At 58.0% G+C, this 24,031-nt stretch overlaps 1 protein-coding gene across 1 annotated transcript; it reads left to right on the top strand.

The window, feature by feature from the left end:
- The first annotated feature begins 6,218 nt into the window (after nt 1-6,218).
- On the top strand, nt 6,219-19,313 carry SPSB1 (splA/ryanodine receptor domain and SOCS box containing 1). The gene is made up of 2 exons (XM_047085845.1): nt 6,219-7,126; nt 17,608-19,313. The coding sequence occupies exons 1-2, from the start codon at nt 6,244-6,246 to the stop codon at nt 17,733-17,735; spliced, it is 1,011 nt and encodes a 336-aa protein (XP_046941801.1). The 5' UTR covers nt 6,219-6,243; the 3' UTR covers nt 17,736-19,313.
- The last annotated feature ends 4,718 nt before the right edge of the window (nt 19,314-24,031 follow it).

The raw sequence follows: 24,031 nt of genomic DNA, 5'->3' as shown, positions 1-24,031 counted from the left end.
CCCCACGTGCCCAGGTGTGTGTTGTGGACACACCCCCATACCTGCGCGTGAGTGGCTTTCCCCCACATTCTCTCTAGACCACCTCAAGCTTTTAAACCCTGTGCATCCCGCATGGCTCCCTGAAGTGGGATGCTTTTGCCCCTTAGAGGGTCTGAGAGGCGTCCCCTTTTGCAGTGGATGAGCTGGCTTTTGACCCATCGAAGATGATGTGTGCGTAGCATTAGTGGGGGAGAGTTGGGGGGGCGGGGTTCAGGAGAGGGAAAGGGGTCTCCCCAAGTCAAACCATAGGGCTCGGCGACATCTGGCCTGACAGCAGGCACTCGCCCTCTGTGCCCCACCCCCAACCCCCACCCCTGGCCCCAGAGCCTTTAATCTCGTGCACGCGATTGTTAAGTAAACGCAGAGTCTTAAAGCTTCTGAGGTGTGTTTGCTCATGCCCCTCTGTGTCCCTCTTCTGGGAAAGACAGTTTACAGGGCCAGTGTCCCTGCCCCTTGGCTGTGATTCCTGCTTCCCTCCCACTGTGCGCTCCTCTCTGACGCCCCCAGGCAGCCCTCCAGTGCACCAGACAGAACCAGGTGCTTGGCTTTGATGTTGGGGGCGGGTCCTCCCCCCTTTGTCCCCCACCCCCACCCCCGCCGAGGCATACTGGGGCCAGTGCTGTGCCAGGTTGGTGAGTGGGAGGAGGGCCCCGGCTGAGCAGAGGGAAGTGGAGCTTGAAGACTGAGGCCCCAGGAGCACCCTCGGTCTCAGGGACGGCGCCACAGCCGCTCATCAGCGTGGGCGAACTTGACCACGAGGTCAAGGTCCCCGACAAGGGAGACGTGGTGGGGTGGGCGCCTCGCCTGCTGTTCCAGGTGAGAAAGCCGTCCACGCGGCCTTTCCTGAACCCCCTCCAGTGACTTGTACCACACGGGGCCCCGTGCCAGCCGCGGCTCGAGAACGTGACCCCACAGGAGGTGCAGCTCTGTGTTAGGACTTGCACGCTCTCTGCCCGTTGTGTGAAGGGGGCCCTTTCCCTCGCGGGCTTTCCGACCCACCCTTTTGTGGTTAGTTTTCTCCTCTGACCCTGTTTGATCTTTAATCTGATTTTCCCTGTCGAAAAAAATGTCGCCAGGAGCTCCCAACCCAGAATGACTTGTCGACTCCCCGGAACCGGCAAGAGGGACAGTCCGACGGTCAGAGCTCCTTTGGACATATTTTACTTTGCTTCCACTGAAGTGCGCGTGCGCACACACGCGTGTTTCTAGGTGCGCGTGCATTCTTGCTCCTGGTTCAGAGAGCCATCCTGCTGCTGTATCTGTGCCCGTTACAAGGGCAACACCCCACCCACCAAAACCACAGATCCCCGCGCCCCCCCCCCGCCCCAGGTCACCCTGGAGTCCTGCTCACCCCTGCTCCAGGCGTGTCTTTGATCTTGGGGAAGAAGCAGGGACTGAGGACAGTGGGGACAGTATGTTACTTGGGCAATCAGAGGCTGGTGGGGCGGGAGGGGTGCAAACGAGGAATTTGTCTTGAGAGCTGGCTCGCGACGGTCTTGAGTAGTCTTGGGGACCCCGTGTCCTGTGCTTTTTGTTTTTAATTGATTAATTTATCCTGAGAGAGACAGAGACAGTGTGAGTGCGGGAGGGGCCTAGAGAGCCGGGGAGAGAGAATCCCAAGCAGGTTTCGCGCTGCCAGCTACAGAGCCCGATGCGGGGCTCGAACTCGTGAAACCGTGAGATCGTGACCTGAGCCGAAACCGAGAGTCGGACGCTTAACCGACTGAGCCGCCCAGGCGCCCCTGTGTGTACGAGCTTTGTGAATGAGAACCCCGCAGAGAGAGTGAAAGAGCTGCAGCCGGGGGGGGGGGGGGGGGGGGGGGGGGGGAGCGATGGCCGCAGGCCGTGTCTGTCCTCGGCCTCTCTTGTTCCAGCCACAGCCACACCTGCTGCAGCTTTATTTCTCCCCCAGGGGGACAAGGTCTGGGTCCTCCCACTGCGTGGAGACTCACTAGGGACTCGCTGGGCCATTCCAGGCCCTGACACTCCCGTGACAACTTTAGGCCCTGAAAGGCCTGGACATCCGCGTTTGCCTCTCAGAAGGCAGGAAAGGGGACTGGTCCCAGAGCTGGGGCCTGTACTGCTTCTTCTGGTTCCTCCCTGAAGTTTAGCATCCCCTGCCGACTCCTCGGCCCAGTGTTAGCGATTGCTGCACAGGCCAAGCCGGTGCCTCTGTTACTCCGTGCCCTCCCCAGCCCCCCAGAACCGCGTCCAGGCATTTTTGAAATAACGTCAGCAGTTGGCATGGGTTTAGGATGGAGGTGAGCAAACCGTGGCCTCGGGCCAAATCTGGCCCACTGTTTTTTGGCAATAAAGTTTTATTGGAACGTGGCCATGCCCGTTCATTTACATATCCTCTGAAAAGGCTAGAATATTTACGATCTGGTCCCTCACAGAACAAGTTTGTCAACCCCGGGCTTAGAAGGGACGTTAGGGGCGCCTGGGTGGCTCAGTCAGTTGGGGGTCTGACTTCAGCTCAGGTCACGATCTCGCGGTTTGTGGGTTCGAGCCCCGCATCGGGCTCTGTGCTGACAGCTCCGAGCCTGGAGCCGCTTCGGATTCAGTGTCTCCTGTCTCTGCCCGTCCCATGCTCATGCTCTGTCTCTCTCTGTCTCTAATAATAAATAAAAGTAAACAAACAAAAAAAAAAAGGGCGGGGGGGGGGACGTTAAATTTGATTTGCTCAACATTTCAGACACCTGGGTCTTGGCTCAAGGCCAGCGTCCATCATAGGACCAAGTGCAGTGACCAAGAAAATGGATAACAGGGATCTTTGTTCAGTGTGCAGAGCACAGCCTGGAACGTAAAAATAAAAACAAAAGCAGAAGTGAAATTGCCAGTTGTACTAGGTCCTCTCTGGAACATTGTCTCTGTTGAGGAGAGGTGAGCTTGGGACACCCCTGTCCCAGGAGCAAACAGAGCCTCGGAAAAGCTAAGGGCGAGTCCTAGGCAGTGGCCCGAGGTGCGTGAGTCCCCCCCCCCCCAGGACTGGAAGCCCCAGGGGCAGCGCTGATGGGAGCAGAGTAGGGAAGTGCACGTTGGGGGCGGAGAACCTTACTGGCTCTTCCCAAGAAGGGGCTAGTGGAGTTTCTGGAGACCCCCAGAAGGGCAGATCTCTGCGGCCACATTTAAAAATGGAAGGAAAGGGAGGCAAGGAGGTGGCCAGGCGTGGACAGCATGAGGTCTACAAGAAGGAAGTGTCAACTTGGACCATCGCCTGGACACGGGGTGGGGGCAGGCAGGTGACGGGTGAATCAAGAATGGCTCCAGGGTTGCTATGGTGGTTGACCATCTGGGGGTGACCCTGAAGACGGGCTGGCCCAGAGGCGGCAGAGCGGGTGGGCCACGTCCCCCGGGCGGGAGCCACCCCGCGGTGCCGCAGACAATTTACCCTGCCCCTCTTCCTTCCAGAGACTCCCGCTGCTCGAGGTCACGCGGTCCGGGGGCCCGAAAGGACCCTCCCTCTTGGACGGTGCCCTGGGTTGCTGGCCCGGGAGGGTGGGAGCTTAGCACAAGGGCCGCGCAAACGGACTTTGCCTGCAGGCCGTGGAATCTCAGAGCGTGGTTGACTGACCTGAACAGGTCGCCCCCTGCCACTGCGAGCTTATGCCGTCTTTTCTGTTGGCTCGCTCTGAGGCCGGCCTGACGCTCTGGCCGCCAGATCCCCTCCCACGTACGTCTTCTGCCTCCCACTTCGGCCCTCCGTCTTCGGCGGAGATGAGGTGCGAGGCCCCTTGTCTAGCCCAGAGGTTGGCCGAGCTCGGCCAAGAATAGGGACCAGCTTATTCTCATAAAGTTTTATCGGAACTCAGCCATGCTCGTGTATCAACGCACCGTCTGGGGCTGCTTTCACACCACAAGGCAGAGCTGAGTAGTTATCACCGGCCGCCTGGCCACAAAGCCTAAAACTTTTACTATCTAGCCCTTTATCCGAGAAGTTTGCCGATCCCTGGTCTCGCTGAAGCAGGAGTTGTATGTGTGCAGGCCCCGGCTCACAGGCCCGAGAACTCCCTTCCTCTCTCCCTTTGCCACCCCCCCATCCCTTCCCCAGCTCCACCCCTGACTTGTGCCAGCTCTCCCCACCTCCCCCGTGCTCCATTTCCACCCGTTTCTGTCCAGGTAGTTTATTATTTTTCTACGGTTTATTTATTTTGAGAGAGGGAGCGAGAGCAGGGGAGGGGCAGAGAGAGGAGAGAGAGAGAATCCCAAGCAGTTTCCGCGCTGCCGGTGCAGAGCCAACCTGGGGCTCGAACTCACGAACCGTGAGATCACGACCTGAGCCGAAATCAGGAGTCAGGACGCTTAACCAACTGAGCCACCCAGGAGTCCGTCTCTCCAAGTCGTTGAAGTTAATGTGTTGGAGGGACTTCTCCCCGCCACATTTCTCTCCCGCATGTTCCGCCTGCCCAGTGTCTCCCCTGACCCCCAGCCCCTTCCTCACTCCCCCACCTGTGCCCGGCATGGGAACGCTGAGGTGCTGGGATAGATCCCACCAAAGGGCAATGGCCGTTGTGCTCCAGGAAGCAGTGAAATGAGCTCTCTGAGGAAGTCAGCTCCCTCCCGTCCTCCAGAGAGCTGACTGGGGTCCCCACCAGCGTCCTGCACGGGAAGGCCACTGGGCACCAGCCAGAGGGAGGCGCCCAGGCAGAGATGGATTGGGTGCTTCCGACTTGGAGAACTGCCCCGGACCAGCTCAGGAAAATACTCGAATGGAGTCTGGGGAGACATGGAAGAGGGGGTTCAGGGAAGGCTGCAGCCTGGTGGGCCCCAGTCTCTGCAATTACCAGGACCGTGTTCGCACCCCCAAACCCTGGCTCGCTCCACCCCCACCCCGACACAGCCTGGCAAGCAGGTGCCAAACCCTCCGCGGGACCACAGGCGAGTCCCGGAGGTTTCGATGGCTCTCAGGACTCAATGGGCCTGAAAGCTTGAAACTGGGGGATCCGGGACATCAGGTCACGATATCCACAGAAGTTTCCAGAACCAGGGTGGCCCTCTGGCTGCAGAGGGACACCTCTGCTTTATACCAGCTTTGCATACCTTCGACACAAGAAGCCCTAGCCTGTCTCTGAAGAAATGACCATGCGTCAGGGAGCGATCAAGCCTTCCATTCCACACCAGAAAGGGGAAGGCGAGAAGCTTGGTGTGCTCGCTGAGATAAGGGGGTCGGGTCCAAGTGTTCCCACACAGGGACATTTGCTCTGCCGAGAGCCAGCCTCCTAGAAGCCAGGTCACCCTGAAGACGTGGTCCCAGGGGAGGGAGGCAACTCCGGGCTTGCTGGAAGGCCCAGGAGAGACAGCAGGCCCACTGCGGATGGCCTCCACCCACCCAACCTCCTGGCCCTGCCGGCCCCCGGGCACCCACGTGTCACATGCTCCTCCTTGGTCGTAACCCTCCTGGTACTGCCAGCCGAGCGGACGGGACAGCTGCAGTGAGGTCTCTCCTCCAACCCCATGACACGGTGAAGTCTTGGAGTCGGGCTTCCTCCCCAGATGGGCTGTTGGGACTCAAGGGGCCAAACACCGGCTGCTCGTTGAAGGGTGTAGGCGGGAAAAGTGACGGTCCTCTAAGTGTTGGTCCAGAACTACCTGGGGGTGGGGGGCGAGAGTCTTCATTCTCACCTGACCGGGGGCCATGAGAAGAGTGTCACTGGTGGCCGCGGCCCAGGAGGGACACGGGACTTGCTGGGGAGGTCGCTGCAGCCTCAGGGACCAGCAGGCCGGGAGGGGGGCTTTCCGCCTACGCCCGGGTCGCCTCCCCTAGCGCAAACCCCTGCAAACAACTGTGCTAGAAAAGAGGAGGTGCTGGGAAATGGAGTCCGGAAGCTTCCGCTGCCTGTCGGGGCTTCACTTTCCCTGCAGACAGCAGGGAAGGGACACAAGCCTCCCTTTGCTTTGCCCAAGGAAGATGCCCACTGCCCCAGGGCTGATTTCAGGATCCCTGCCAACTTGGCCTTCCGCCCTGGGAAACCGCGATGAGGCATTTGGAGAGTGTCGTGTAGCCGACACCATCGAGCACGGTGCCCGGTCCCCAGGCCCGCGTCCCGTGCTGACCGCTGGTGGACAGCCCCTCTCCTTCCTGGCGGTGTAGTCGCGGGGCCAGAGCCCGCATCAGGTGTACTGGGAGCACAGAGGCCAGGTGGCTGGGACGTGTCCGCGTGGGTAGCCTTGTGCTCCTGGTTTCCGGGTTCCCCTTCTTCCCACATGCCCTGCTCACCCCGCTCTTTCTCTCTCCATCCGATAGGCAACACTGAGCGCGCCGCAGTCCACAGAGGCCGCCTGGAAACCTTCCTTGGGACGTCTGTCTGGGCCTCGTTGGAAAACTGGACGGGAGACCCCACGATTGATGAGTTTGCCTTGGGAGTCGGTGCAAAGGTGAAACCAAAGGCGAACATGGGTCAGAAGGTCACCGGAGGCATCAAGACTGTGGACATGAGGGACCCCACGTACCGGCCCTTGAAGCAGGAGCTCCAGGGCCTGGACTACTGCAAGCCCACCCGCCTGGACCTGTTGCTGGACATGCCCCCCGTGTCCTACGACATCCAGCTGCTCCACTCGTGGAACAACAACGACCGATCGCTCAACGTCTTCGTGAAGGAGGACGACAAGCTGATCTTTCACCGGCATCCGGTGGCCCAGAGCACGGACGCCATCAGGGGCAAAGTCGGGTACACGCGTGGGCTGCACGTGTGGCAGATCACGTGGGCCATGAGGCAGCGGGGCACGCACGCCGTGGTGGGGGTGGCGACGGCGGACGCCCCCCTGCACTCCGTTGGGTACACGACTCTCGTGGGGAATAACCACGAGTCCTGGGGCTGGGACTTGGGGCGCAACCGGCTCTATCACGATGGCAAAAACCAGCCGAGCAAAACGTACCCGGCCTTTTTGGAGCCGGATGAGACATTTATTGTCCCTGACTCTTTCCTTGTGGCCTTGGACATGGATGACGGGACTCTGAGCTTCATTGTGGATGGACAGTACATGGGAGTGGCTTTTCGAGGACTCAAGGGCAAAAAACTGTATCCTGTAGTGAGTGCCGTCTGGGGCCACTGTGAGATCCGCATGCGCTACTTGAACGGCCTCGACCGTAAGTGTCCTCTGTGCTGTCCAGTGTGGCAGCATTCCTGGATTTCTTGTGTCCCCGGGATCCTGGCTGGGCCCGGCCAAAAGTTCACAGTCATTGGAACTAAATTGTCTTTAGGTAGACATCCCAGCATATTCAGATCCTCGGAGGTCACTCTTGCCTTCCTCTGCTTAAATGAAGAATTCTAGCTGGAGTCGGCCAGATTACCTGATAGCACCTCGTGGATGGATGGATGGATGGATGGATGGATGGATGGATGAGTGGATGGATGAGTGGATGGATGGGTGGATGGATGAGTGGATGGATGGGTGGATGAATGAGTGGATGGATGGGTGGTTGGGTGGATGGATGGATGGATGGATAGACGGATGATGGATGGGTGGATGGATGAATGAGTGGATGGATGGGTGGATGGGTGGGTGGATGGATGGATGGGTGGTTGGATAGATGGATGATGGATGGGTAGAGGGATGAATGAGTGGATGGATGGGTGGATGGGTGGGTAGATGGGTGGATGGATGGATGGATGGTGGATGGGTGGGTAGGTGGATGGATGGATGGATGGATGGATGATGGGTGGTTGGATGAGTGGATGGATGGATGGATGGATGGATGAGTGAATGGATGAGTGGATGGATGGGTGGATGCATGAGTGGATGGATGGGTGGTTGGGTGGATGGATGGATGGGTGGTTGGATGGTTGGGTGGATGGATGGATGGATGAATGAGTGGATGGATGGGTGGATGAGTGGGTGGATGGATGGATGGGTGGTTGGATAGATGGATGATGGATGGGTAGAGGGATGAATCAGTGGATGGATGGGTGGGTGGATGGATGGATGGGTGGTTGGATGGATGGATGATGGATGGGTAGATGGATGAATGAGTGGATGGATGGGTGGATGGGTGGGTAGATGGTTGGATGGATGGATGATGGATGGGTGGATGGATGATGGATGGGTGGTTGGATGGATGGATGGATGATGGATGGGTGGGTGGGTGGATGGATGGATGGATAGGTGGGTGGATGGATGGATGGATGATGGATGGGTGGAGGGATGATGGATGGGTGGTTGGATGGATGGATGGATGATGGATGGGTGGATGGATGATGGATGGGTGGGTGGGTGGATGGATGGATGGATAGGTGGGTGGATGGATGGATGGATGATGGATGGGTGGAGGGATGAATGAGTGGATGGATGGGTGGATGGGTGGGTGGATGGATGGATGGATGGGTGGGTGGATGGATGGATGGGTGGGTGGATGGATGGATGGATGGATGGATGATGGATGGGTGGGTGGATGAATGAGTGAATGGATGGGTAGATGGATGGGTGGTTGGATGGATGGATGGATGGATGGATGATGGGTGGGTGGATGGATGAATGAGTGGATGGATGGGTGGATAGATGGATGGGTAGATGGATGATGGATGGATGATGGATGGGTGGATGGATGATGGATAGGTGGGTGGATGAATGGATAGATGGGTGGATGGATGGATGGATGGATGAGTGAATGGATGGATGGATGGATAGATGGATGGATGGATAAATGGATGAGTGGATGGTTGGATGAATGGATGGATGCATGGATGGATGCATGCATGCATGAATAGATGCTCTTTTTTTCTGGTTGGTCTGTCTCCAGTTTTGATCTGCAGTTGACCAAAATCTGGCACAGTAGCTGGGGGTTTATTATTGAGCTGGGGTTTGCAGTCTTCGGAGTATGAGGACCTCTTACAGAAATGAAAACCAGTGTTCTCTGTTGCTCATTAAACAGGTGTAGGGTCACTCTCTTCTGGTGCTGGGGTCTTCTGAGTTGGCTCCTTCGGGACATAGTCCCCTGGAGGGATTTGTTCAGTCAGGATGTCAGGAGGCCTTTGGGGGAGGATCATGTGGATTAGAAGGAGGCTGAATCAGCAGTGATTCCCACTGGTCCTTTGGAAAAGGTAGTGGCCTTTCTCAGACCACATGTTAAATAGCCCACATGTGGCCACACTGTCCTCCTGGTTTAGGAAGTAGAGGGTTCCGTGGGTGGCTTTGTGGCTGGGACCCCATGGTGGCAGGAGGTCCCAGAGTTCCAGAACTGTCCATCCCCATGCTTGGCCCTCCCTCTTTCATGGGTCCCTTCTACCATCTGCAAACCCCACCTTGGAAAGGGGGCGATACAGAAAGCTTTGCCTGCCCATGTGTTGACCATTTTTAAGAGGCAGGTTTGGCCTGGCACCCCGAGATCTAACCCCACCCTTAGGCCAGGTGAGCAGTGGGGGAAGCCCCTGCTGGGGTCAGAAGCACAAACGCTGACTCTGGTCGTGCTGCCTCCAAACCTTCAGCTTCTCCCATGTCCCTTCCCTACTTCAGCCTTGGAAGATACCAGAGAAAATATCCGGGGACATAAGGCAGAGGGAAGTTTTAAACACTTCCCTTTGGAAGTCTCCACCGCCTCTTTCCCTCGCTCCTTGCCCCTGGCTTTGGCTGGGTGATGGCAATGAACTCACCTGTGCAACCCAGTACCCCTAGGTCACGGGACTCTTGGCAGGAGCAGTCAGGTGTGCGTCCAGCAGGTAACCGCCCCCCAGGATGTTATCTCAGACCTGGTCTAGGGAACCAGGAGAGCAAGTTCTGTGAGTCTGTCTCCCCAGGTGATGGTAGTAGAAAGTCTACAGCCACATCTGCCCTGGGCCGGGAAAGACAGGGATTGGGAGAACCAGGCACATCCTGCCCAGGACCTAGGATCTCAGGAGCCCTGGCCCTGGCAGAAGAATGACCACAGCCCCAGATCGTTTCATGCCCATTCTGTGCAGCCAGACAGATGAATGAATTGCTGGGCCCCCTGTGTTGTCGCCAGGCCACTGGGGCTATTGGTCTCCATAAAGCTGTCCAGCCCCCCGGTGCCCTCCAGGAACAGGTCCATCAGTGTTGTGTGTTTGCAGGGCTCCACTGTTCCCGTGGCCAGCTCTAATACAGAACACAGACCCCTGAGTGGCCCGGAGGGGACTAGCCTGTTCACCCTGGCAAGTCAGGGCACACTCAGCCCTGAACTGTTCCTCTGCTGAGTCAGGGCGAGGCCCAAAACAGTCCTGGAGGCCCAGACGGGCGTCTTGTAAAGGGATGCCCTGTCAGCTCTGCCTCAGGTGGGAAGTCGGATGCTTCTGTAACTTTTCTTGTTGGGGAAGTGTACAGGGCTTGAGGGGAGTGGGGAGCGGGCGTTGGAATGTGTTGTTGAGAGTTGCATTTGTGAGCCGGGTCTCGGGTGGAGACCCCCAAGTACCAGGTGGCTGGAGCCTACCTTGGGTTCTCTTGACTAATGATGAGGACCCCTCCCTCCCCTGAAATGCCATGCTGTAGCCAAAGCCAAGTTTGCCTCCCCGTTGGGCATTGAAGACCATCCCTGGGACATCCAGGACGCGGCAAGGAAAGGGTTTACTCGAGAGGCAGTCAGACGAGGAGACAGGAGGGCAGGCCTCAAATCCGCCTCCCTGAAGGGAGAGTCAGGGAGATTTAAAGGCAAGAGGAAAAGGTCCGAGTAAAAAGTTGAGCCGGCTTGTGAGTGTGCAGCTGCGATCAGTCCCACGAACTCTTTGGTTCCTGGATTTTGGTGCCAGGCAATATCCGGACGCCCTTTTGCCTTCTCGGCTCCCCCAGTCCCAGTCCGTCATGAATGGGCCCCATTCTGCACAACCAGTTGACTTTGGAGGATGCAGATAGGAAGACCCATGAGGCTGGTACAACGCCAACAGCCGGACACACACACACAGAATAGGATAAGTGCCAGCCTCGGCCCGCTCACCCACACCTCGGTTCCGTACCGACAGAGCACCTCACACTCTCCTCCTAGGGAAGGACCACTCTGGCTGCTGTGTAGAAATGAACGGTGGAGGCGACAGTGGCCCCTGGGAGGCCAGGGTCGAGCCATGACAGTTGTCCAGGGGAAAGGGGACCGGGGCTTGGGCCAGAGTAGGGCAGTTGAGCTTGAGATGCTCACTGCACACATCTAGATGGCTCTGCCGGTCTAGACAGTCGGTGGGACGGTCATCCGCGGCTGGACGGTGTGTGACGCTGGGACCCCGGGTTGAGCTCACCCAGGGAGTGAGCGGGCAGGGCTGAGGCGGAGCCCTGGGGCGCGTCGGTGTTGCGGGGTCAGGTGGACGGAGGGGTGAGGAGGCGGAGTGGCCGTGGGGCTTGGGAGGTGAGTGGTATCCTGGACAACAAGTGAAGGAAGGACTTGAGGAAGGACGAGGTCCAGTATGGTGACGGCGGAGAATTGCCCATCAGCTTTGGCAACAAGGCCATCACCGCTGACCTTGACAGAAGTCGTCAGGGTTGGGGTGGGGGGAGGCTCAGAAGAGGAGCAGGAAGGGCGGTGTGTTCAGTTCCTTGGGCTGTTGGAGTAAATGACCCCCAACCGGGTGCTTATTAAACCAACAGAATGTAATCTCTCACAGTTCCCGAGGCCAGATGTCCAAAATCAAGGTGCCCAGGGTTGGGTCTTCCAAGGAGAACCCTTCCCAGGCCTCCCTCCTGGCTTCGGCTGGTTGATGACTGTCCTCGCTGTGGACGCATCACTCCATCTCTGCCTCCGTCATCACATGGCCTCATTTTATTGGGACACCAGCCATTGGATTCAGGGCCCCCCCCCCCCACTCCGGCATGACGTTATCTTAGCTAATTACATCTGCAAAGATGCTGTTTCCAAGAGGGTCACATTTTGAGGATCCAAGTGGTTCTGAATTTGGCGGCGGGGGGGGGGGGGCGGGGGACCCTATTCCGCCCACTGTAGATGTGGAGGCGGCAATTCCAGACCATTCCCACGAGACCCCCGTGCTACCTGCCACCTGAGGGGAAGGTGAGACTGCACTCAGATGGGGTGCTCATTGGGCGAGGTCAAAGGGCGCCTGTGTCTTCTGCCAGGAGGGTTTGCTTTGCCATCCAAGGCAACTGAGGAAGGGAGACTGTCATGGCAGCCCAGGTCCGTGGTCCATGGGGGGAGCGGAGTGTGACGGGCAGAAGGTCTAGCCAGGGCTGGCTAGATAACGTCTTCTCAGGGTCACAGCCGCTGGGGCGGTCTGACTTATTAGTCTGGGAAGTTGTCTGAGCCCTCCTTCCCCACCCACCCCACCCCGCCCAACGCCACCGCACCGCACCCCAGCCACCAGGTCCTGCCCTCGGCAGGGACCAGCGGTTTGCAGAGCCCGTCAGCCCAAGTCGCTAAGCGTGGCCGCCCTCCGTGCTCACCCGGCCCTCCTGCCCCTGGGTGACCTCCCCCACCGTCCAGCCACCTCTGACCACAGCCCATTTGTTCTGACTCCTCCAGCCTTGAGACTTTCTGGGGCTGAAGCTGCAGCCAGAGGGACTGTAGTGTCACCCTTCCTCTTTCCTGGGGAGACAGGACCCAGCTTGGGCCCTGGGCCTGCCTGTCCCCCCCGCCACACGCCCCCCCCCCCGGAGATGCAAAAATGCAAAAATGAAAAGACTTACTTGCAAGCCACAGACTGACCGTCCCCCAAGGGAGAGTCCCTGTCTCATGGGTCCTCCCTGCTCCCACTTAGCGTCTCCCACTAAGGAAGCATTTTCCCTGCGGTTCCAGCATTTTCAAAGTCTCCCTTTTACTGCTCCCGGATAAGTAAGTTTAGTGAGGTCTGTCGTGATTGTGGGTTTGGAGACGGCTCAGCTCTTTTCCTCAGGAGACTTTTGACTTGGTGACCTCCTCCTGGGGTCCTCCTGGCCTCCCTGGGTCCCCTCCCGGGGCGCCTCACCCGCTGGTGGCTCCCTCCCACATCTCCATTCCAGCTGGACTGCAGAGAAGTGCCCTAGTCAAGGATACTAATCACCCAACCTGCAAGAGTTTCCTTCTGGGGGAGAGAGGCCACTTGGGAGGGAAGGGATTGTTCTAGACGCCCTGTCCCCCAAAACGCTGGTCACATGAGGACAACTGGCTCTCAGAGTCGGGGGAGCTGGGAACCAAAGGTGCCTCATTACCCAGCCAGGGGTCAGGCCTTCCCTGGTGGCCAAGGACAAGGGGTTGGGGTTTTGTTTTGCCTCTGTTTGGTGAGACCTGCTTCACGTTAAGGAGAGGTGCCCACATGCCCTGGGATGGCCGTCCTCCAGCCACGACTGTCCAGAATCCAGCTCACAGAGCATTTGCACTGGAAGCTGCTTGCAGTCACAGGGGCGGCCAAGGTGACGGGTGGGAATGGGAACGTGGCTGAATCAGGGGCACTTCCTGACGCGAGACGCCGTCCTTGACCTCCCGGACGCAGAGTTCGTCCATTTAGCCTGTGAGCTATCACAGCCCCGGGCTCTGGAGGTGTGAGCTGGGTTGCGGGAGAGCTCCCGGTCGGCGTGCTGGGCCGTGCGTGTTCGGATAGGCCACCAAGTATCCATTGCTCCTTGAAATGTGGAAGTTGGCGCATAAACCGTCCAGTTCCTCAACCTTCTGCTCCCATAAAAGCACCCGATTCACTTCCCGACTGGGCGCCCTCAGTGCCCGCCCCTCCCATTCATACAAACCATGTAAAGTTTGTGACGAGCCCCTCAGCTTCCTGGAGATGGGCAGGGTGGCCGACGCACCTTGCACGGCCATCAAATAAGTAAACTCTTGCCTTCCCCGCCGGGCAGCTTCCTCGGTGGGATTTCACTGGGTCCCTTACTTTGTGCGTGGAGCTCGAGGCGGAGCCCGCAGGCCCCCGTCAAAAGTGTTGAGGTGGGGAGGCCTTCCTGGGTTCTGTTAGTGACCAACTGAAATCAGGATGGATATTTTCCCCGGCCCGGTGCCCATCTCCCTCTCCGTGGCCAGTGCACTCCTGGTCTCTGCCCGGCCTTTGGAAAGCCATCAGACCGTGGCCCTGTGCATCATCGTTGACCTCCTACAAGATCCAGGGGGGAATGACCTGTTTGTGCCCTCACGGTCCCCAAGAGTGGGCCCATCGGGGGATGCTCGGGTGACGGGTCCTAACGCATCACTGGCTCCTGTCAGCTGCACCTTCCGCAGCTCATCCTGGCAGGTCGGTTATGTCCGAAGGACACATCCTTCTGGTTTCACAACCCCCATAACTGGATCATTCAGTGTGGTCCCAAGATGGTCAGGCAGAGGAGGCTCCCCCATATCACATAGCTGCTTTCGGTGGGGGGGTGGGGGTGGGGGGTGGAAGGAGGTAGACGTAGGTCCTCATCCGTCTGGGTAAACTGCAGGGGGCCGTTGGGAACTTCCTCCTCCCGTTGGCCTAGAGAGAGCCCGACTGCCGAATAGGCTGGACCTGGGTGTATGTTCACTTTCTAGCCCGTGGCTCTCCCCTCCCTGAGCCCGTTTCCCCGTCGGTAGGTTGAGGGGGGCTGCGGTCCCCGCCAGGCACACGGTACGTGTTCCACAAGCCATGACCGCTGCTGGTGCTGTGATGTTAATTTCAGGTAGGCTGTCACCAAAAAGAAGGCAGCTGGGACTGCGGGTTTGCAGAGCTCTGCTGTTTAGAAACATTTCTCAGTGAGGGCCCCCGTGGGATGCCTTGGACACCATTAGGCCAAGAGGGTGTGATGGGAACTCCCTGTCAGTCTTCCCTCTGCAGCCCTGCACAGCTGTCTGGCCACATTCAATGGCTCTTACTACCTTCTCAAGTGCCCTCAGCCACCAGGGGAAGCCCCTCGGGCTCCCCATGGGAGCTGAGCCACACCCGGGAGGGAGAAGGGACTGGCCCGATGGGGGCAGATGGAGAGAGCTCCTGAGTGGAGGAGAGGAAGGGCCACCGAAATCCCCCACTCGGTCCATAGAAGGGCCACTCAGCGCGTTTCCAGGTCAGGAACCACTGGGAGGCATTTCTGGCCGTCAGGATCTCAGCTGGAGGAGACTCTAGGAAGCATCTGGTCTGGATTCCTCATCGTACAGATGGGGAAACTGAGGCCCAGGCGGAGGGAGTGGTCTGCTCGAGGTCAGGCTGCTGTGCAGGGCAGAAGTGAGGACCAGATGTGAGGCCCCTGGCACAGGACGCTTTACGACGCGGGGGAAACTCCTGTCTCTGTGGGCTCGCAGGTGGGAGGAACCGGGTCCTGCTCCCCGGGGAGTCTGGAACGCTTGGCCCCCAGGCATTTAGTGCATTGTCCTGCCTCCAGGCAGGGCTGCCTTTAATCATCCTGTGCTGTCCAGGAACCGAGAAAGCTTTTCACGAAAAACATTTACCATTTCAGCTCCTTCTGCCGTCTCGCTGTGGCTGGCCACCCGTGGGGGTTGCTTGCCTTCATTTAAAGCCAGGAGTTTAGCAAATGTATTATCAAGCCTCAGATGGATTCTGTTTTTTTTGTTTTGTTTTGTTTTGTTTTTTAAATTTTTTTTTTCAACGTTTATTTTTATTTTTGGGACAGAGAGAGACAGAGCATGAACGGGGGTGGGGCAGAGAGAGAGGGAGACACAGAATCGGAAACAGGCTCCAGGCTCTGAGCCATCAGCCCAGAGCCTGACGCGGGGCTCGAACTCCCGGACCGCGAGATCGTGACCTGGCTGAAGTCGGACGCTTAACCGACTGCGCCACCCAGGCGCCCCTTGGATTCTGTTTTTTGATAACAGCTCTGTTGAGATGTAATTCACAGGCCATACAATCCCCACACTTAAAGCGTATGAGTCCATGGCCTCTGGTATAGTCACAGTTGTGCAACCATCACTGTGATCGGTTCTAGAACACTTCTGTCTCCCCGAGGGAACCCCGTACTCATCAACGCCCCATTTCCCCCCAACACCTCCAGCCATAGGGTTTGCTCTTCAAGAGTTGAGGTTTTTTCATGTTATTTTTCGTATTCTGGGACACACTCGTGAGTATTAGAGAACGGTGATCTGCTTCTCATTGGGGGCAGGGGATCTCAAGGGAAATGCTGGGTTTTTCTTGGTGTTTTTTGGTTTTTTTTTTGTTTTTTTTTTTTTTTTTTTGGTCACAGAGGAGTCTCGGTGTCAGGGGGAGACCCTGGACGAAGCCACGGATGCCATCACTTCAGCTCTTCCCGTGTCGGGGACGCTGCAGGGTGGCCCTGAGCAGCTCCAAGGGGGCTCACCTCCTCCTTGCTTCTGGGAGGAGGGCCAGGAAGGGTCAGTCCCGGGGAGGCGGGGAGAGCAAGGCCCACTCTGTCCCCGGCGGCCTCCAGGGCCTGGGAGGGAGTGACTGTCACACTCCTTCTGGAGCACACAGGCTGCATGCATGGAGCCTCCCTTGCGGGAAGACGGGCCCCGGCTGTCTGGGGACACAAGGACAGAAGTGCTCCTTCAGGCTGCAGCTAGAGGTCCCTCTCAAATCCAGGTGCCTGAGACGGCACTGCCGCGAGCCCCAGCCTCAGTTTCCCTGGCCGCGAGATGAGATGCCCTGGCGGTGGCCGGGGCGGTCTCGAGGGTCCCGGCTGCCGAGCCTGGGCTGATGTTTCCACTCTGCCTGGCCTGGGCTCTCAGCTTCTCTCCGTCAGAGAGAGAAGAGCTGGGACGGAGGGGTTTCTGCAGACATCACACCTCCAGGCTGCAGGGTGGCTGGGTTTCCTCCACCATTTCTTCACCATCTGTCTTCATTGGCGGTGGGGTCTGGAGCCTAAAGGAGGTGGTTGCTGAGCCCGGGCTGCCTGGATTTGGACCCCAGAGCGTAACCCGGCACATTAGGCCCCCTCTGCTTTGGTGCCCTCAGCAGTGAGCGGGGGGACGGCTGCAGGACCCACGAGCATTGGGCTCACCTAGAATGATTCCCCTCCTGGACGCCCACGTGGGGTCTGGAGCTGGGCCGTGTGGGGGGAAGGGCTGGCTTCCGTGTGCCCAGACGGACGCGCTGTGAAGGCTACCGCTCGTCCTGTGGGTAAGAGCAGGGACGGCCTGGGTTCTGACCCAGTTCCACCTCCTACCGGCACCGTGACCCTGGGCGGGTTATTTGGACTCACTATCCCTCAGTGTCCTCATCTGTAAAATGGGGATGATGATAATGATGCCTCCCTGTGCTTGTTAAGCCCCTCCGAGCAAACCATAATAAACCATCAAGGGAGGGGCGCCCGGGTGGCTCAGTCGGTTAAGCATCTGATTCTTGATTTCAGCTCAGGTCATGATCTCACGCTTCATGAGATCGAGCCCCACGTCGGGCTCCGCGCTGACAACAAGGAGCCTGCTTGGGATTCTCTGTCTCCTGCTCTCTCTGCCCCTGCCCCACTCACCCTCTCCGTCTCTTTCTCGAAATAAATAAACTTAAAAAAAAAAAGAAAGAAAAACCAAAGTACGGGGCTGCATTTGAAAACGAAAAATAAATAACAAACCATTAAGGGACCTGGTGTTTGCGGAGGGCTCACAAAGGCGGCCGGCCCCGGGCAGGTTCTCTGTGTTAGCTAATAACAGTTGACTTAACGTGTAGAATGGTCTCCTCACCAGTTGTGTATTGAAACGAACAGTGAGAGTATCGCCAGCGTTGTCAGCATTTTCGTTCTGGAGCCACCCAGAGCTGCGCTAACCTGCTGTCCTTGCTCTGTCCCCCCCAGCCGAGCCCCTGCCACTCATGGATCTCTGCCGCCGCTCCGTGCGCCTGGCCCTGGGGAAGGAGCGTCTGGGTGACATCCACACACTGCCGCTGCCCGCCTCCCTCAAGGCTTACCTCCTCTACCAGTGACGCTCTAGCCCCGGCATCGCCAGCACGACAGCCACCTGGTGCCACCTCACCGAGCTACCGCCGTGCCCCGCGCCGCGGGCTGGCATCTGGCCGCGGGAGGAAGCCCCTGCTCTCCCTCTTCATCCCGCCCAGCGCCCCTGCCGGACACGGACAGCTCGACCCAGGCCCCCCTGTCCCCCGTCCTGACGTTGGCAGAAGTCCCCTGCATGCCGCACAAGGTCCCTCTTTGGAAAAGGACACATAGAACAGACTCCTAGGAAGCCCTGCGCTGAGCTCCGATCTGCCCTCGGGGTGGCGTGGGCTACCCCTGCCACCTGCCGGGTCCCAGCGCCAAGCGCAGATCCCAGGGGTGCTAAGAGGTGCTCAGATAAAGGCTGGTGCTGAGGCCGGTGGGGCCAAGCCACGGCAGACAACGCTCAGGACGTCAGGAACTCCCCACGGACTCCGAGGCAGAAGCAAACCAAGATCGGACCTTCCGCAGCGCCCAGCATCAGCCCCGGCTGTCAGTCCCTTGGTACCCTCTATTTATTCTTTGAACAATAACAAAAGCCATTTATTTATTCCATTTAGAAAGGAAACCTTGTTTCAGTACCCTCTCTCTGGAGTGTTCTGGTGGTCCCTTTCACCTGCCCCTCCCCGGGATATGTGTGTGCCTCACCTGCCCCTCTCGGTGGGCCGTGTCCTCACAGGGGCACGAGGGTGTCTTTGTTTGGGGCTCTGGACCTACAGTTTCCGGGGGGGCTCTGCTCCGAGTTCCCGAGCACGCCCCTCAGGGAACATTCGCCTCACGTGCAATACAAGAATCTTGGGGGTCCCGTCTGCAAGGGCTGTGGCAGCTCCCTGTGTCTCTCCAGGTGGCCACTCACCCCTCGGGCTCGGCCATCTTTGCACGTGGTTTTATTTCTTCAGTCTTCTGGGGGAGGGTGTTGCTGCTTTTGCCTTTCCTTTCCTAGCTGAGATTTCCCATGTGCGTCGTCAGAAGCCCTGGCCTTCTAGAGCCTCAACCAAGAAGGGAGGCTGAGTGGGTCTCCATCCCCAGAGAAACCAGGGGCAGGACGGGCTGGGGAGACCACAGAGAGGTGGTGCCCCACCGGAAGCCAGCGCAGGCCCCCACTTAGTGCCCCTGTCTGGGCTCTGCGCCCGAGTGGAACAGCCTCAGCTCACCACGACTCCCCCCCCCCCCCAGAGCCACACGAGGTGCAGGGCGGGGTGGGACGGGGCAGCCAACAGAAGAGGGTCACTAGCGCCCTGCCACAGCCCCCCCCACGTAGCAGCCCCCGGCCCCTGCCACCGCGTTCACCACCTTCTATCTTGAGGTCAACTCTCTTCGAATCGGACTTCTGTTCGTTTCTGTACCAGTACAATAGATGACTTTATTTGTTTAAATGTTTAATATATATACATATATATTTGTCTGTAAGAATTATGTTTTAAACAGCTGCTGTAGGGTACCTTTAAAAAAAAAAAAGTCTTCCAACGGAGTATATTTTTTAAAGCACAAAATTGGTACCAAGTCTGGGTGAGGAATGTAAATTGCCCCCTTATTATTTTGAGGTTTTTTTCCAAGGGCGGGGGCGGGGGGGGGAGTGGGGAGGAAATCTTACCTGTAAGACTTTTAAAGACTTTTCCTCACTCCTGTTTCGGGGTGGGTCATGTTCTCATGAATGTTGCACACGAGAGAGTTCTATTTCTGCCGCTCCCAGCCTTACTGCCTTGGCCCAGCCGTCTCCCACCGACGCTGGATGAATTGCGGGCTCTTTGTCATTTCTCTGCACCTCTGTCCCCAAGCTTCCCAAACCCCGGCCCCACCCTTCTTTCCCCTCAGCCCAGAACCTTGTGACCTGTACAGTTTTGAAACTCCCGTTCTATTTTATGATGGTTAATAATAGTCAGTAACCTAATAAAGGAAAGTTTATTAAAAATACAAAGCCACTTTTGACTCCCTCTCTGTGACTCGGGGGAAGGGAAAGGGCTGTGGCCAAGCCCTCCCTGCGTGCGTCCAGTTCTCAGTAGATACTAAGGTGATCCCCACGACCCTTTGGCAGAGGGTGGGATGCCCACCGAGGCCCAGTGAGGAGGAGAATCCTAGAGAGGTGATCCTAGAATGTCCCCATCCCTTTTTAGAAGTTTGTGAGCCTGCAGCCCAGACTGAGACTTTCTGAGCCTGATGGAAAGGATTCTGCACATCAGTGAGAGCCCCTGGCTCATCAGTGCCCTATGGTTTGAGTTGACAGCGTGGGCTTTTTAAGGGGCAAGATATGAGTCCCCGCTCTGCACACTCGGTAGAAGGAGCCTGTCCCGCACTTACCTTTGTGCCCCCGTGCCGAGCATGCATGCCGCTAATGAGACTTCGCGGTGAACCTTGTCCTGCCAGCTGCCGAGGGCGGGACACCCCCCTCATCCCCTAGCAGAGAAGACAGGAGGGGCGCCTGGGTGGCTCAGTTGGTTAAGCACCCAACTTCGGCTCAGGTCGTGATCTCGCGATTCGTGGGTTCGAGCCCCGCGTCGGGCTCTGTGCTGACGGCTCGGAGCCTGGAGCCCGCTTTGGATTCTGTGTCTCCCTCTCTCTCTCTGCCCCTCCCCCACTCACACTCTGTCTCTCTCCCTCTCAAAAACTAAATATTTAAAAATTAAAAAAAAAAGAGAGAGAAGACAGGAGACTCAGGCTTATTCAGAGGATCGGTGAGTGATCCGTGAATCTGCGAGAAATTTACTAGATACCATCTCATGTCCTGACTAGTTTCCAAAGAATTGGCAAGAAAGAATTTCAGCTCCCCGGGGGCCTGTCAGGATCTCGCGGTGCTGTGAAAAGTGCCCTGGTCTGAGGGCCCAAGACCCTCAGGACCAAAGTCCCGTGTCCCTTCCTCTGTCAGCCTCCTGGTCACCTCTCCTCGAACCACCTGCACTGGCACCACACGGGAGGTATTGGCTGAAACGCACGTTTTCTCAGAGCCCCGCCTGAGATGAACGAGATCGACGTTCCTGGGGCCAGGCCAGGGATCTGCAGTTGTCTCGAACTCCCCAAGCGACCTTGCCTAAGAGAGTTTGGAGACCATCGTTTGTGACTGTATCAGCTCTTTTGCAGGACAGGTCGCCGAGGAAAGGGAAATTCTTCTAGTGTGTCGGTGGGTTGTCCCAGCAACGAGCACAGGGACTCCTGAGTCAGACCTGGGTTCAAATATTGGCTCTGACTCTCCCTCACTGCGTGCTCTTGGATGAGCCTCCATCAAATGGCAGTCCTCACCCTGCCTGTCTCGTGGGAGGGTAGCAAGGGTGAAATGAGGCTTTAGAACAGGGCCCAGCACGCTAGCGAGGGCGCTAACAAACGCTTTAAAAGCTCGTGCACTTCTGTTCTGGAAAATGGCAGTTCCTGGACCGGAATCGGTCTTTGAGAATGGTCCAACCAGCCCGAAACCAGCTTCCCGATCTTTCTTCTCGGGTCTCCAGAGATCCAGGTGGGTACTGGGGGACAGGGAGCCCTAGAGACCCTCCCCGGGTGTGTTTGGAGGAAAGGGGTGGTCTGACGTTATTTTTCGATTGGAGTTCACGTGTGGGTTGCAGTCGGGACTCCGCTAGCTTTGAAGGACACAGCAGGGGGAGGAGCGGGGTCAGGCAGTGGGCGGGGGTAGGGGTGGGATTGGGGGTTGTGGATGCCCGGGGAAAATAAGGGCCTTTGTACGGCCTGGAGACTTCTGGGGGAGCAGGGTTTCGCGTGGAAGGGAGCAGTCTTAATAAAACCATCTTGCAGAGCGGCCCATGTGGTTGTAATTAATACCCTGCCTTCGAGCAGGTAGCCGGCCTGGGGCTTGGCCACAGATGGGAAGAGCCCCCCCCCCCCACCCTCCTCCTGCACAAGGCTTCCCCACCCACCCTCCCTCCCGCGCCTCCTCGGCGGCGAGATGTGGAATGCGGACTTTACTGAACCATAAAGTATGCCGGGGGAGCTGGGGAGGGGGCCGAAGACAGAGCAATTAGTTCATGCTCCAGTCCAGACACCCAAACATGGTTGGAGTCCAGCTGCAGGGAATATTTGAAATAAATGAGCTGCCCGGGGCCAGGAGTTTGCTGTGTTTTCTGTACGGGGCCATGGCAACCAGAGAGAAATCATGAGCTAGGAATTGGGCTCTAGAATCAACAAATGATGTCCTGGCCGAGGAGGCCCAGAGGAAGCCGCTCATGGCTCTCTGAGGGCCTCGCGGGGCTCAGGCGCCGGCAGCCGGGCTGGCCTTGCGGTCCTCCCGGTGTCCTCAGCGGCATCCTGTCCCAGCTTCGGACCTCCGTGTCCTCGGCGGGGCTCTGACCTTTTCTCTTTCTCTCCTTTTTTCTTTCTCTTTTCCTTTCTTGTTTTAAGAGAACAGAAAGCTAACACTTCTTTGGAACCTTTCTTCCCGGGCCAGAACGCAGCAGCCGCTGCCAGTCTGATAGTGATTTTGCTGAGCAGAGGGAATGTTCCCGGTGGAAAAGCCCAGGCTGAGGGCAGCTGGCAGGATGGAGTCGGCGCTGACTTACCCTGGGTCTGTCTTCCCACTCGACCCAGGTGCAGCCCGTCCTGGGTCCGCCTTGTAGGCGGGAAATGCAAAGACCTCATTGACCCCTCCCCGGACTCTTCGGAGGGTAGACCTTCCAGCCGTCCCTAAGATTGTGTCTTGTAGAGGCTCACGAATAGCAGGACCCAGCTTGGGGGCCCGAAGCTGAAGTTCACAGGTACCTGCACGTGAATCACTAGGGCACCTTCGGGAAAAAGCAAACCCACAGAAACTCTGATGCAGCACGTAGAGCCCAGGAATCTGCGTGTTGAAACCCTGGAACCCAGTCTGACGCCCTGCCCTGGGGTCGAGGCAGAGTTGGACCCAGGCAGACCCCCTGACCTTCCCCGTTCCCTTCAGAGGCTCACTGGGGCTGTGACTCAGAGAAGCGTGGAGACCACTGGCGTGGGTGGAAATCAGCTGTCCGAACCCTTCGTTTCAGAGCGCGTGCAAATGTCCCGGAGAGCGGGGGCTGCGTGGCCAGCACCTTCCCAGGTGAGGAAGTGCTCGTGAGCCAGGCAGTCTGAGGAAAATACCAGAGTGGGGGGAGGAAACCTCAGCCTGGGGCTGGTCCCCCGAGCGAGCCTCAGTTTCCCCAAGGCAATTAGTCCTGGAAAGCTGAAGCAGGAGCTCGGAGCTGGCCTGCAGGTCCTAGACCACTGCCCAGGCACCCTGCAGCAGGCCTGTCCACCCAGGAGCTGCCCCTGATATTTCCCACGACCTCAGCATCACCCAGGACCATGTCTCTCCCCGATCGTGTCCCCACTCTTTACAGCGTGAAGAGCAGACCGTCCCTTCTCCCTTCCACCTTTTGATAGATATTCCAAGCAAACCACGCTTGTGAGGTTCCTTCCCTTTGATTGCTGTTCCACAAAGCCACCATCGGGGTTGTGAGCACCACACCTAGAACCAACTTCAGCCAAAAAGCAAAGAACTTCACTTTCGAGCTCGTCTGTGCGTCGTCCTCATGGCCACGGAGAAGGTCCTGGGCTTTGGAGCCGGGGCAGCCTGCGATTCACGCCCAGCTCCCCGACCCACGCGGGACGGTAACTTCCAGCAAGGCTCTCAGGCGCCCTGCTGTCCCCGTCTGTGACCCAGCAGGAGCACTTTCCTCCCGGGGGGGCCTGCTGAGACACTAGGAGCTTAGGGCTGGGCGCTTCAAGGTCCTTGGTGCCAGGACTCCGACCTCACCCTTTTCCACTGGTTTTTTACAACATCGAGCTGGGGCGCCTGGGTGGCTCAGTCGGTCGAGCGTCCGACTTCAGCTCAGGTCATGATCTCGCAGTTCGTGGGTTTGAGCCCCGCATCGGGCTCGCTGCCGTCAGCCTGTCAGCGCAGAGCCCTCTTCAGATCCTCTGTCCCCCTCTCTCCGCCCCTCCCCCGCTGGTGTTCTCCCCAAACTAAATAAAAATTTTTTTTTAAATTGAGATGAAGCTCACGTAACGTCACGCTGCCCATTTTAAAGTGTATGCTTCAGTGCCGTGAGCACGCTCACGATGTGCAACACCACCTCTGTCTGGTTCCAGAACATTTTTATCCACCCAGGGGAAACCCTGTGCCCATTGGCAGTCCCTCCCCATCCCCCCGCCCCCCGGCCCCTGGCAGCCACCAATCTGCCTTCTGACTCGATGGATTCACCTGTTGCGCACAGCTGATGTCAGGTGGATCGGACCCCCTGTGGGACCTCTTGTGCCCGGCTGCTTTACACTTCCAATCGCTTCCCCAGGGGGGTGTTCCCCGACACCCTCCCCCAGTGCTTCCCTTGGTCTC

Source organism: Lynx rufus, unplaced genomic scaffold (genome assembly GCF_022079265.1).
Source record: "Lynx rufus isolate CCGP_SWC_20201006 ecotype Redwood Valley unplaced genomic scaffold, mLynRuf1.p SCAF_2, whole genome shotgun sequence".
Classification (NCBI taxonomy): Eukaryota; Metazoa; Chordata; class Mammalia; order Carnivora; family Felidae; genus Lynx; species Lynx rufus.
This window is presented reverse-complemented; position numbering and strand designations above follow the sequence as displayed.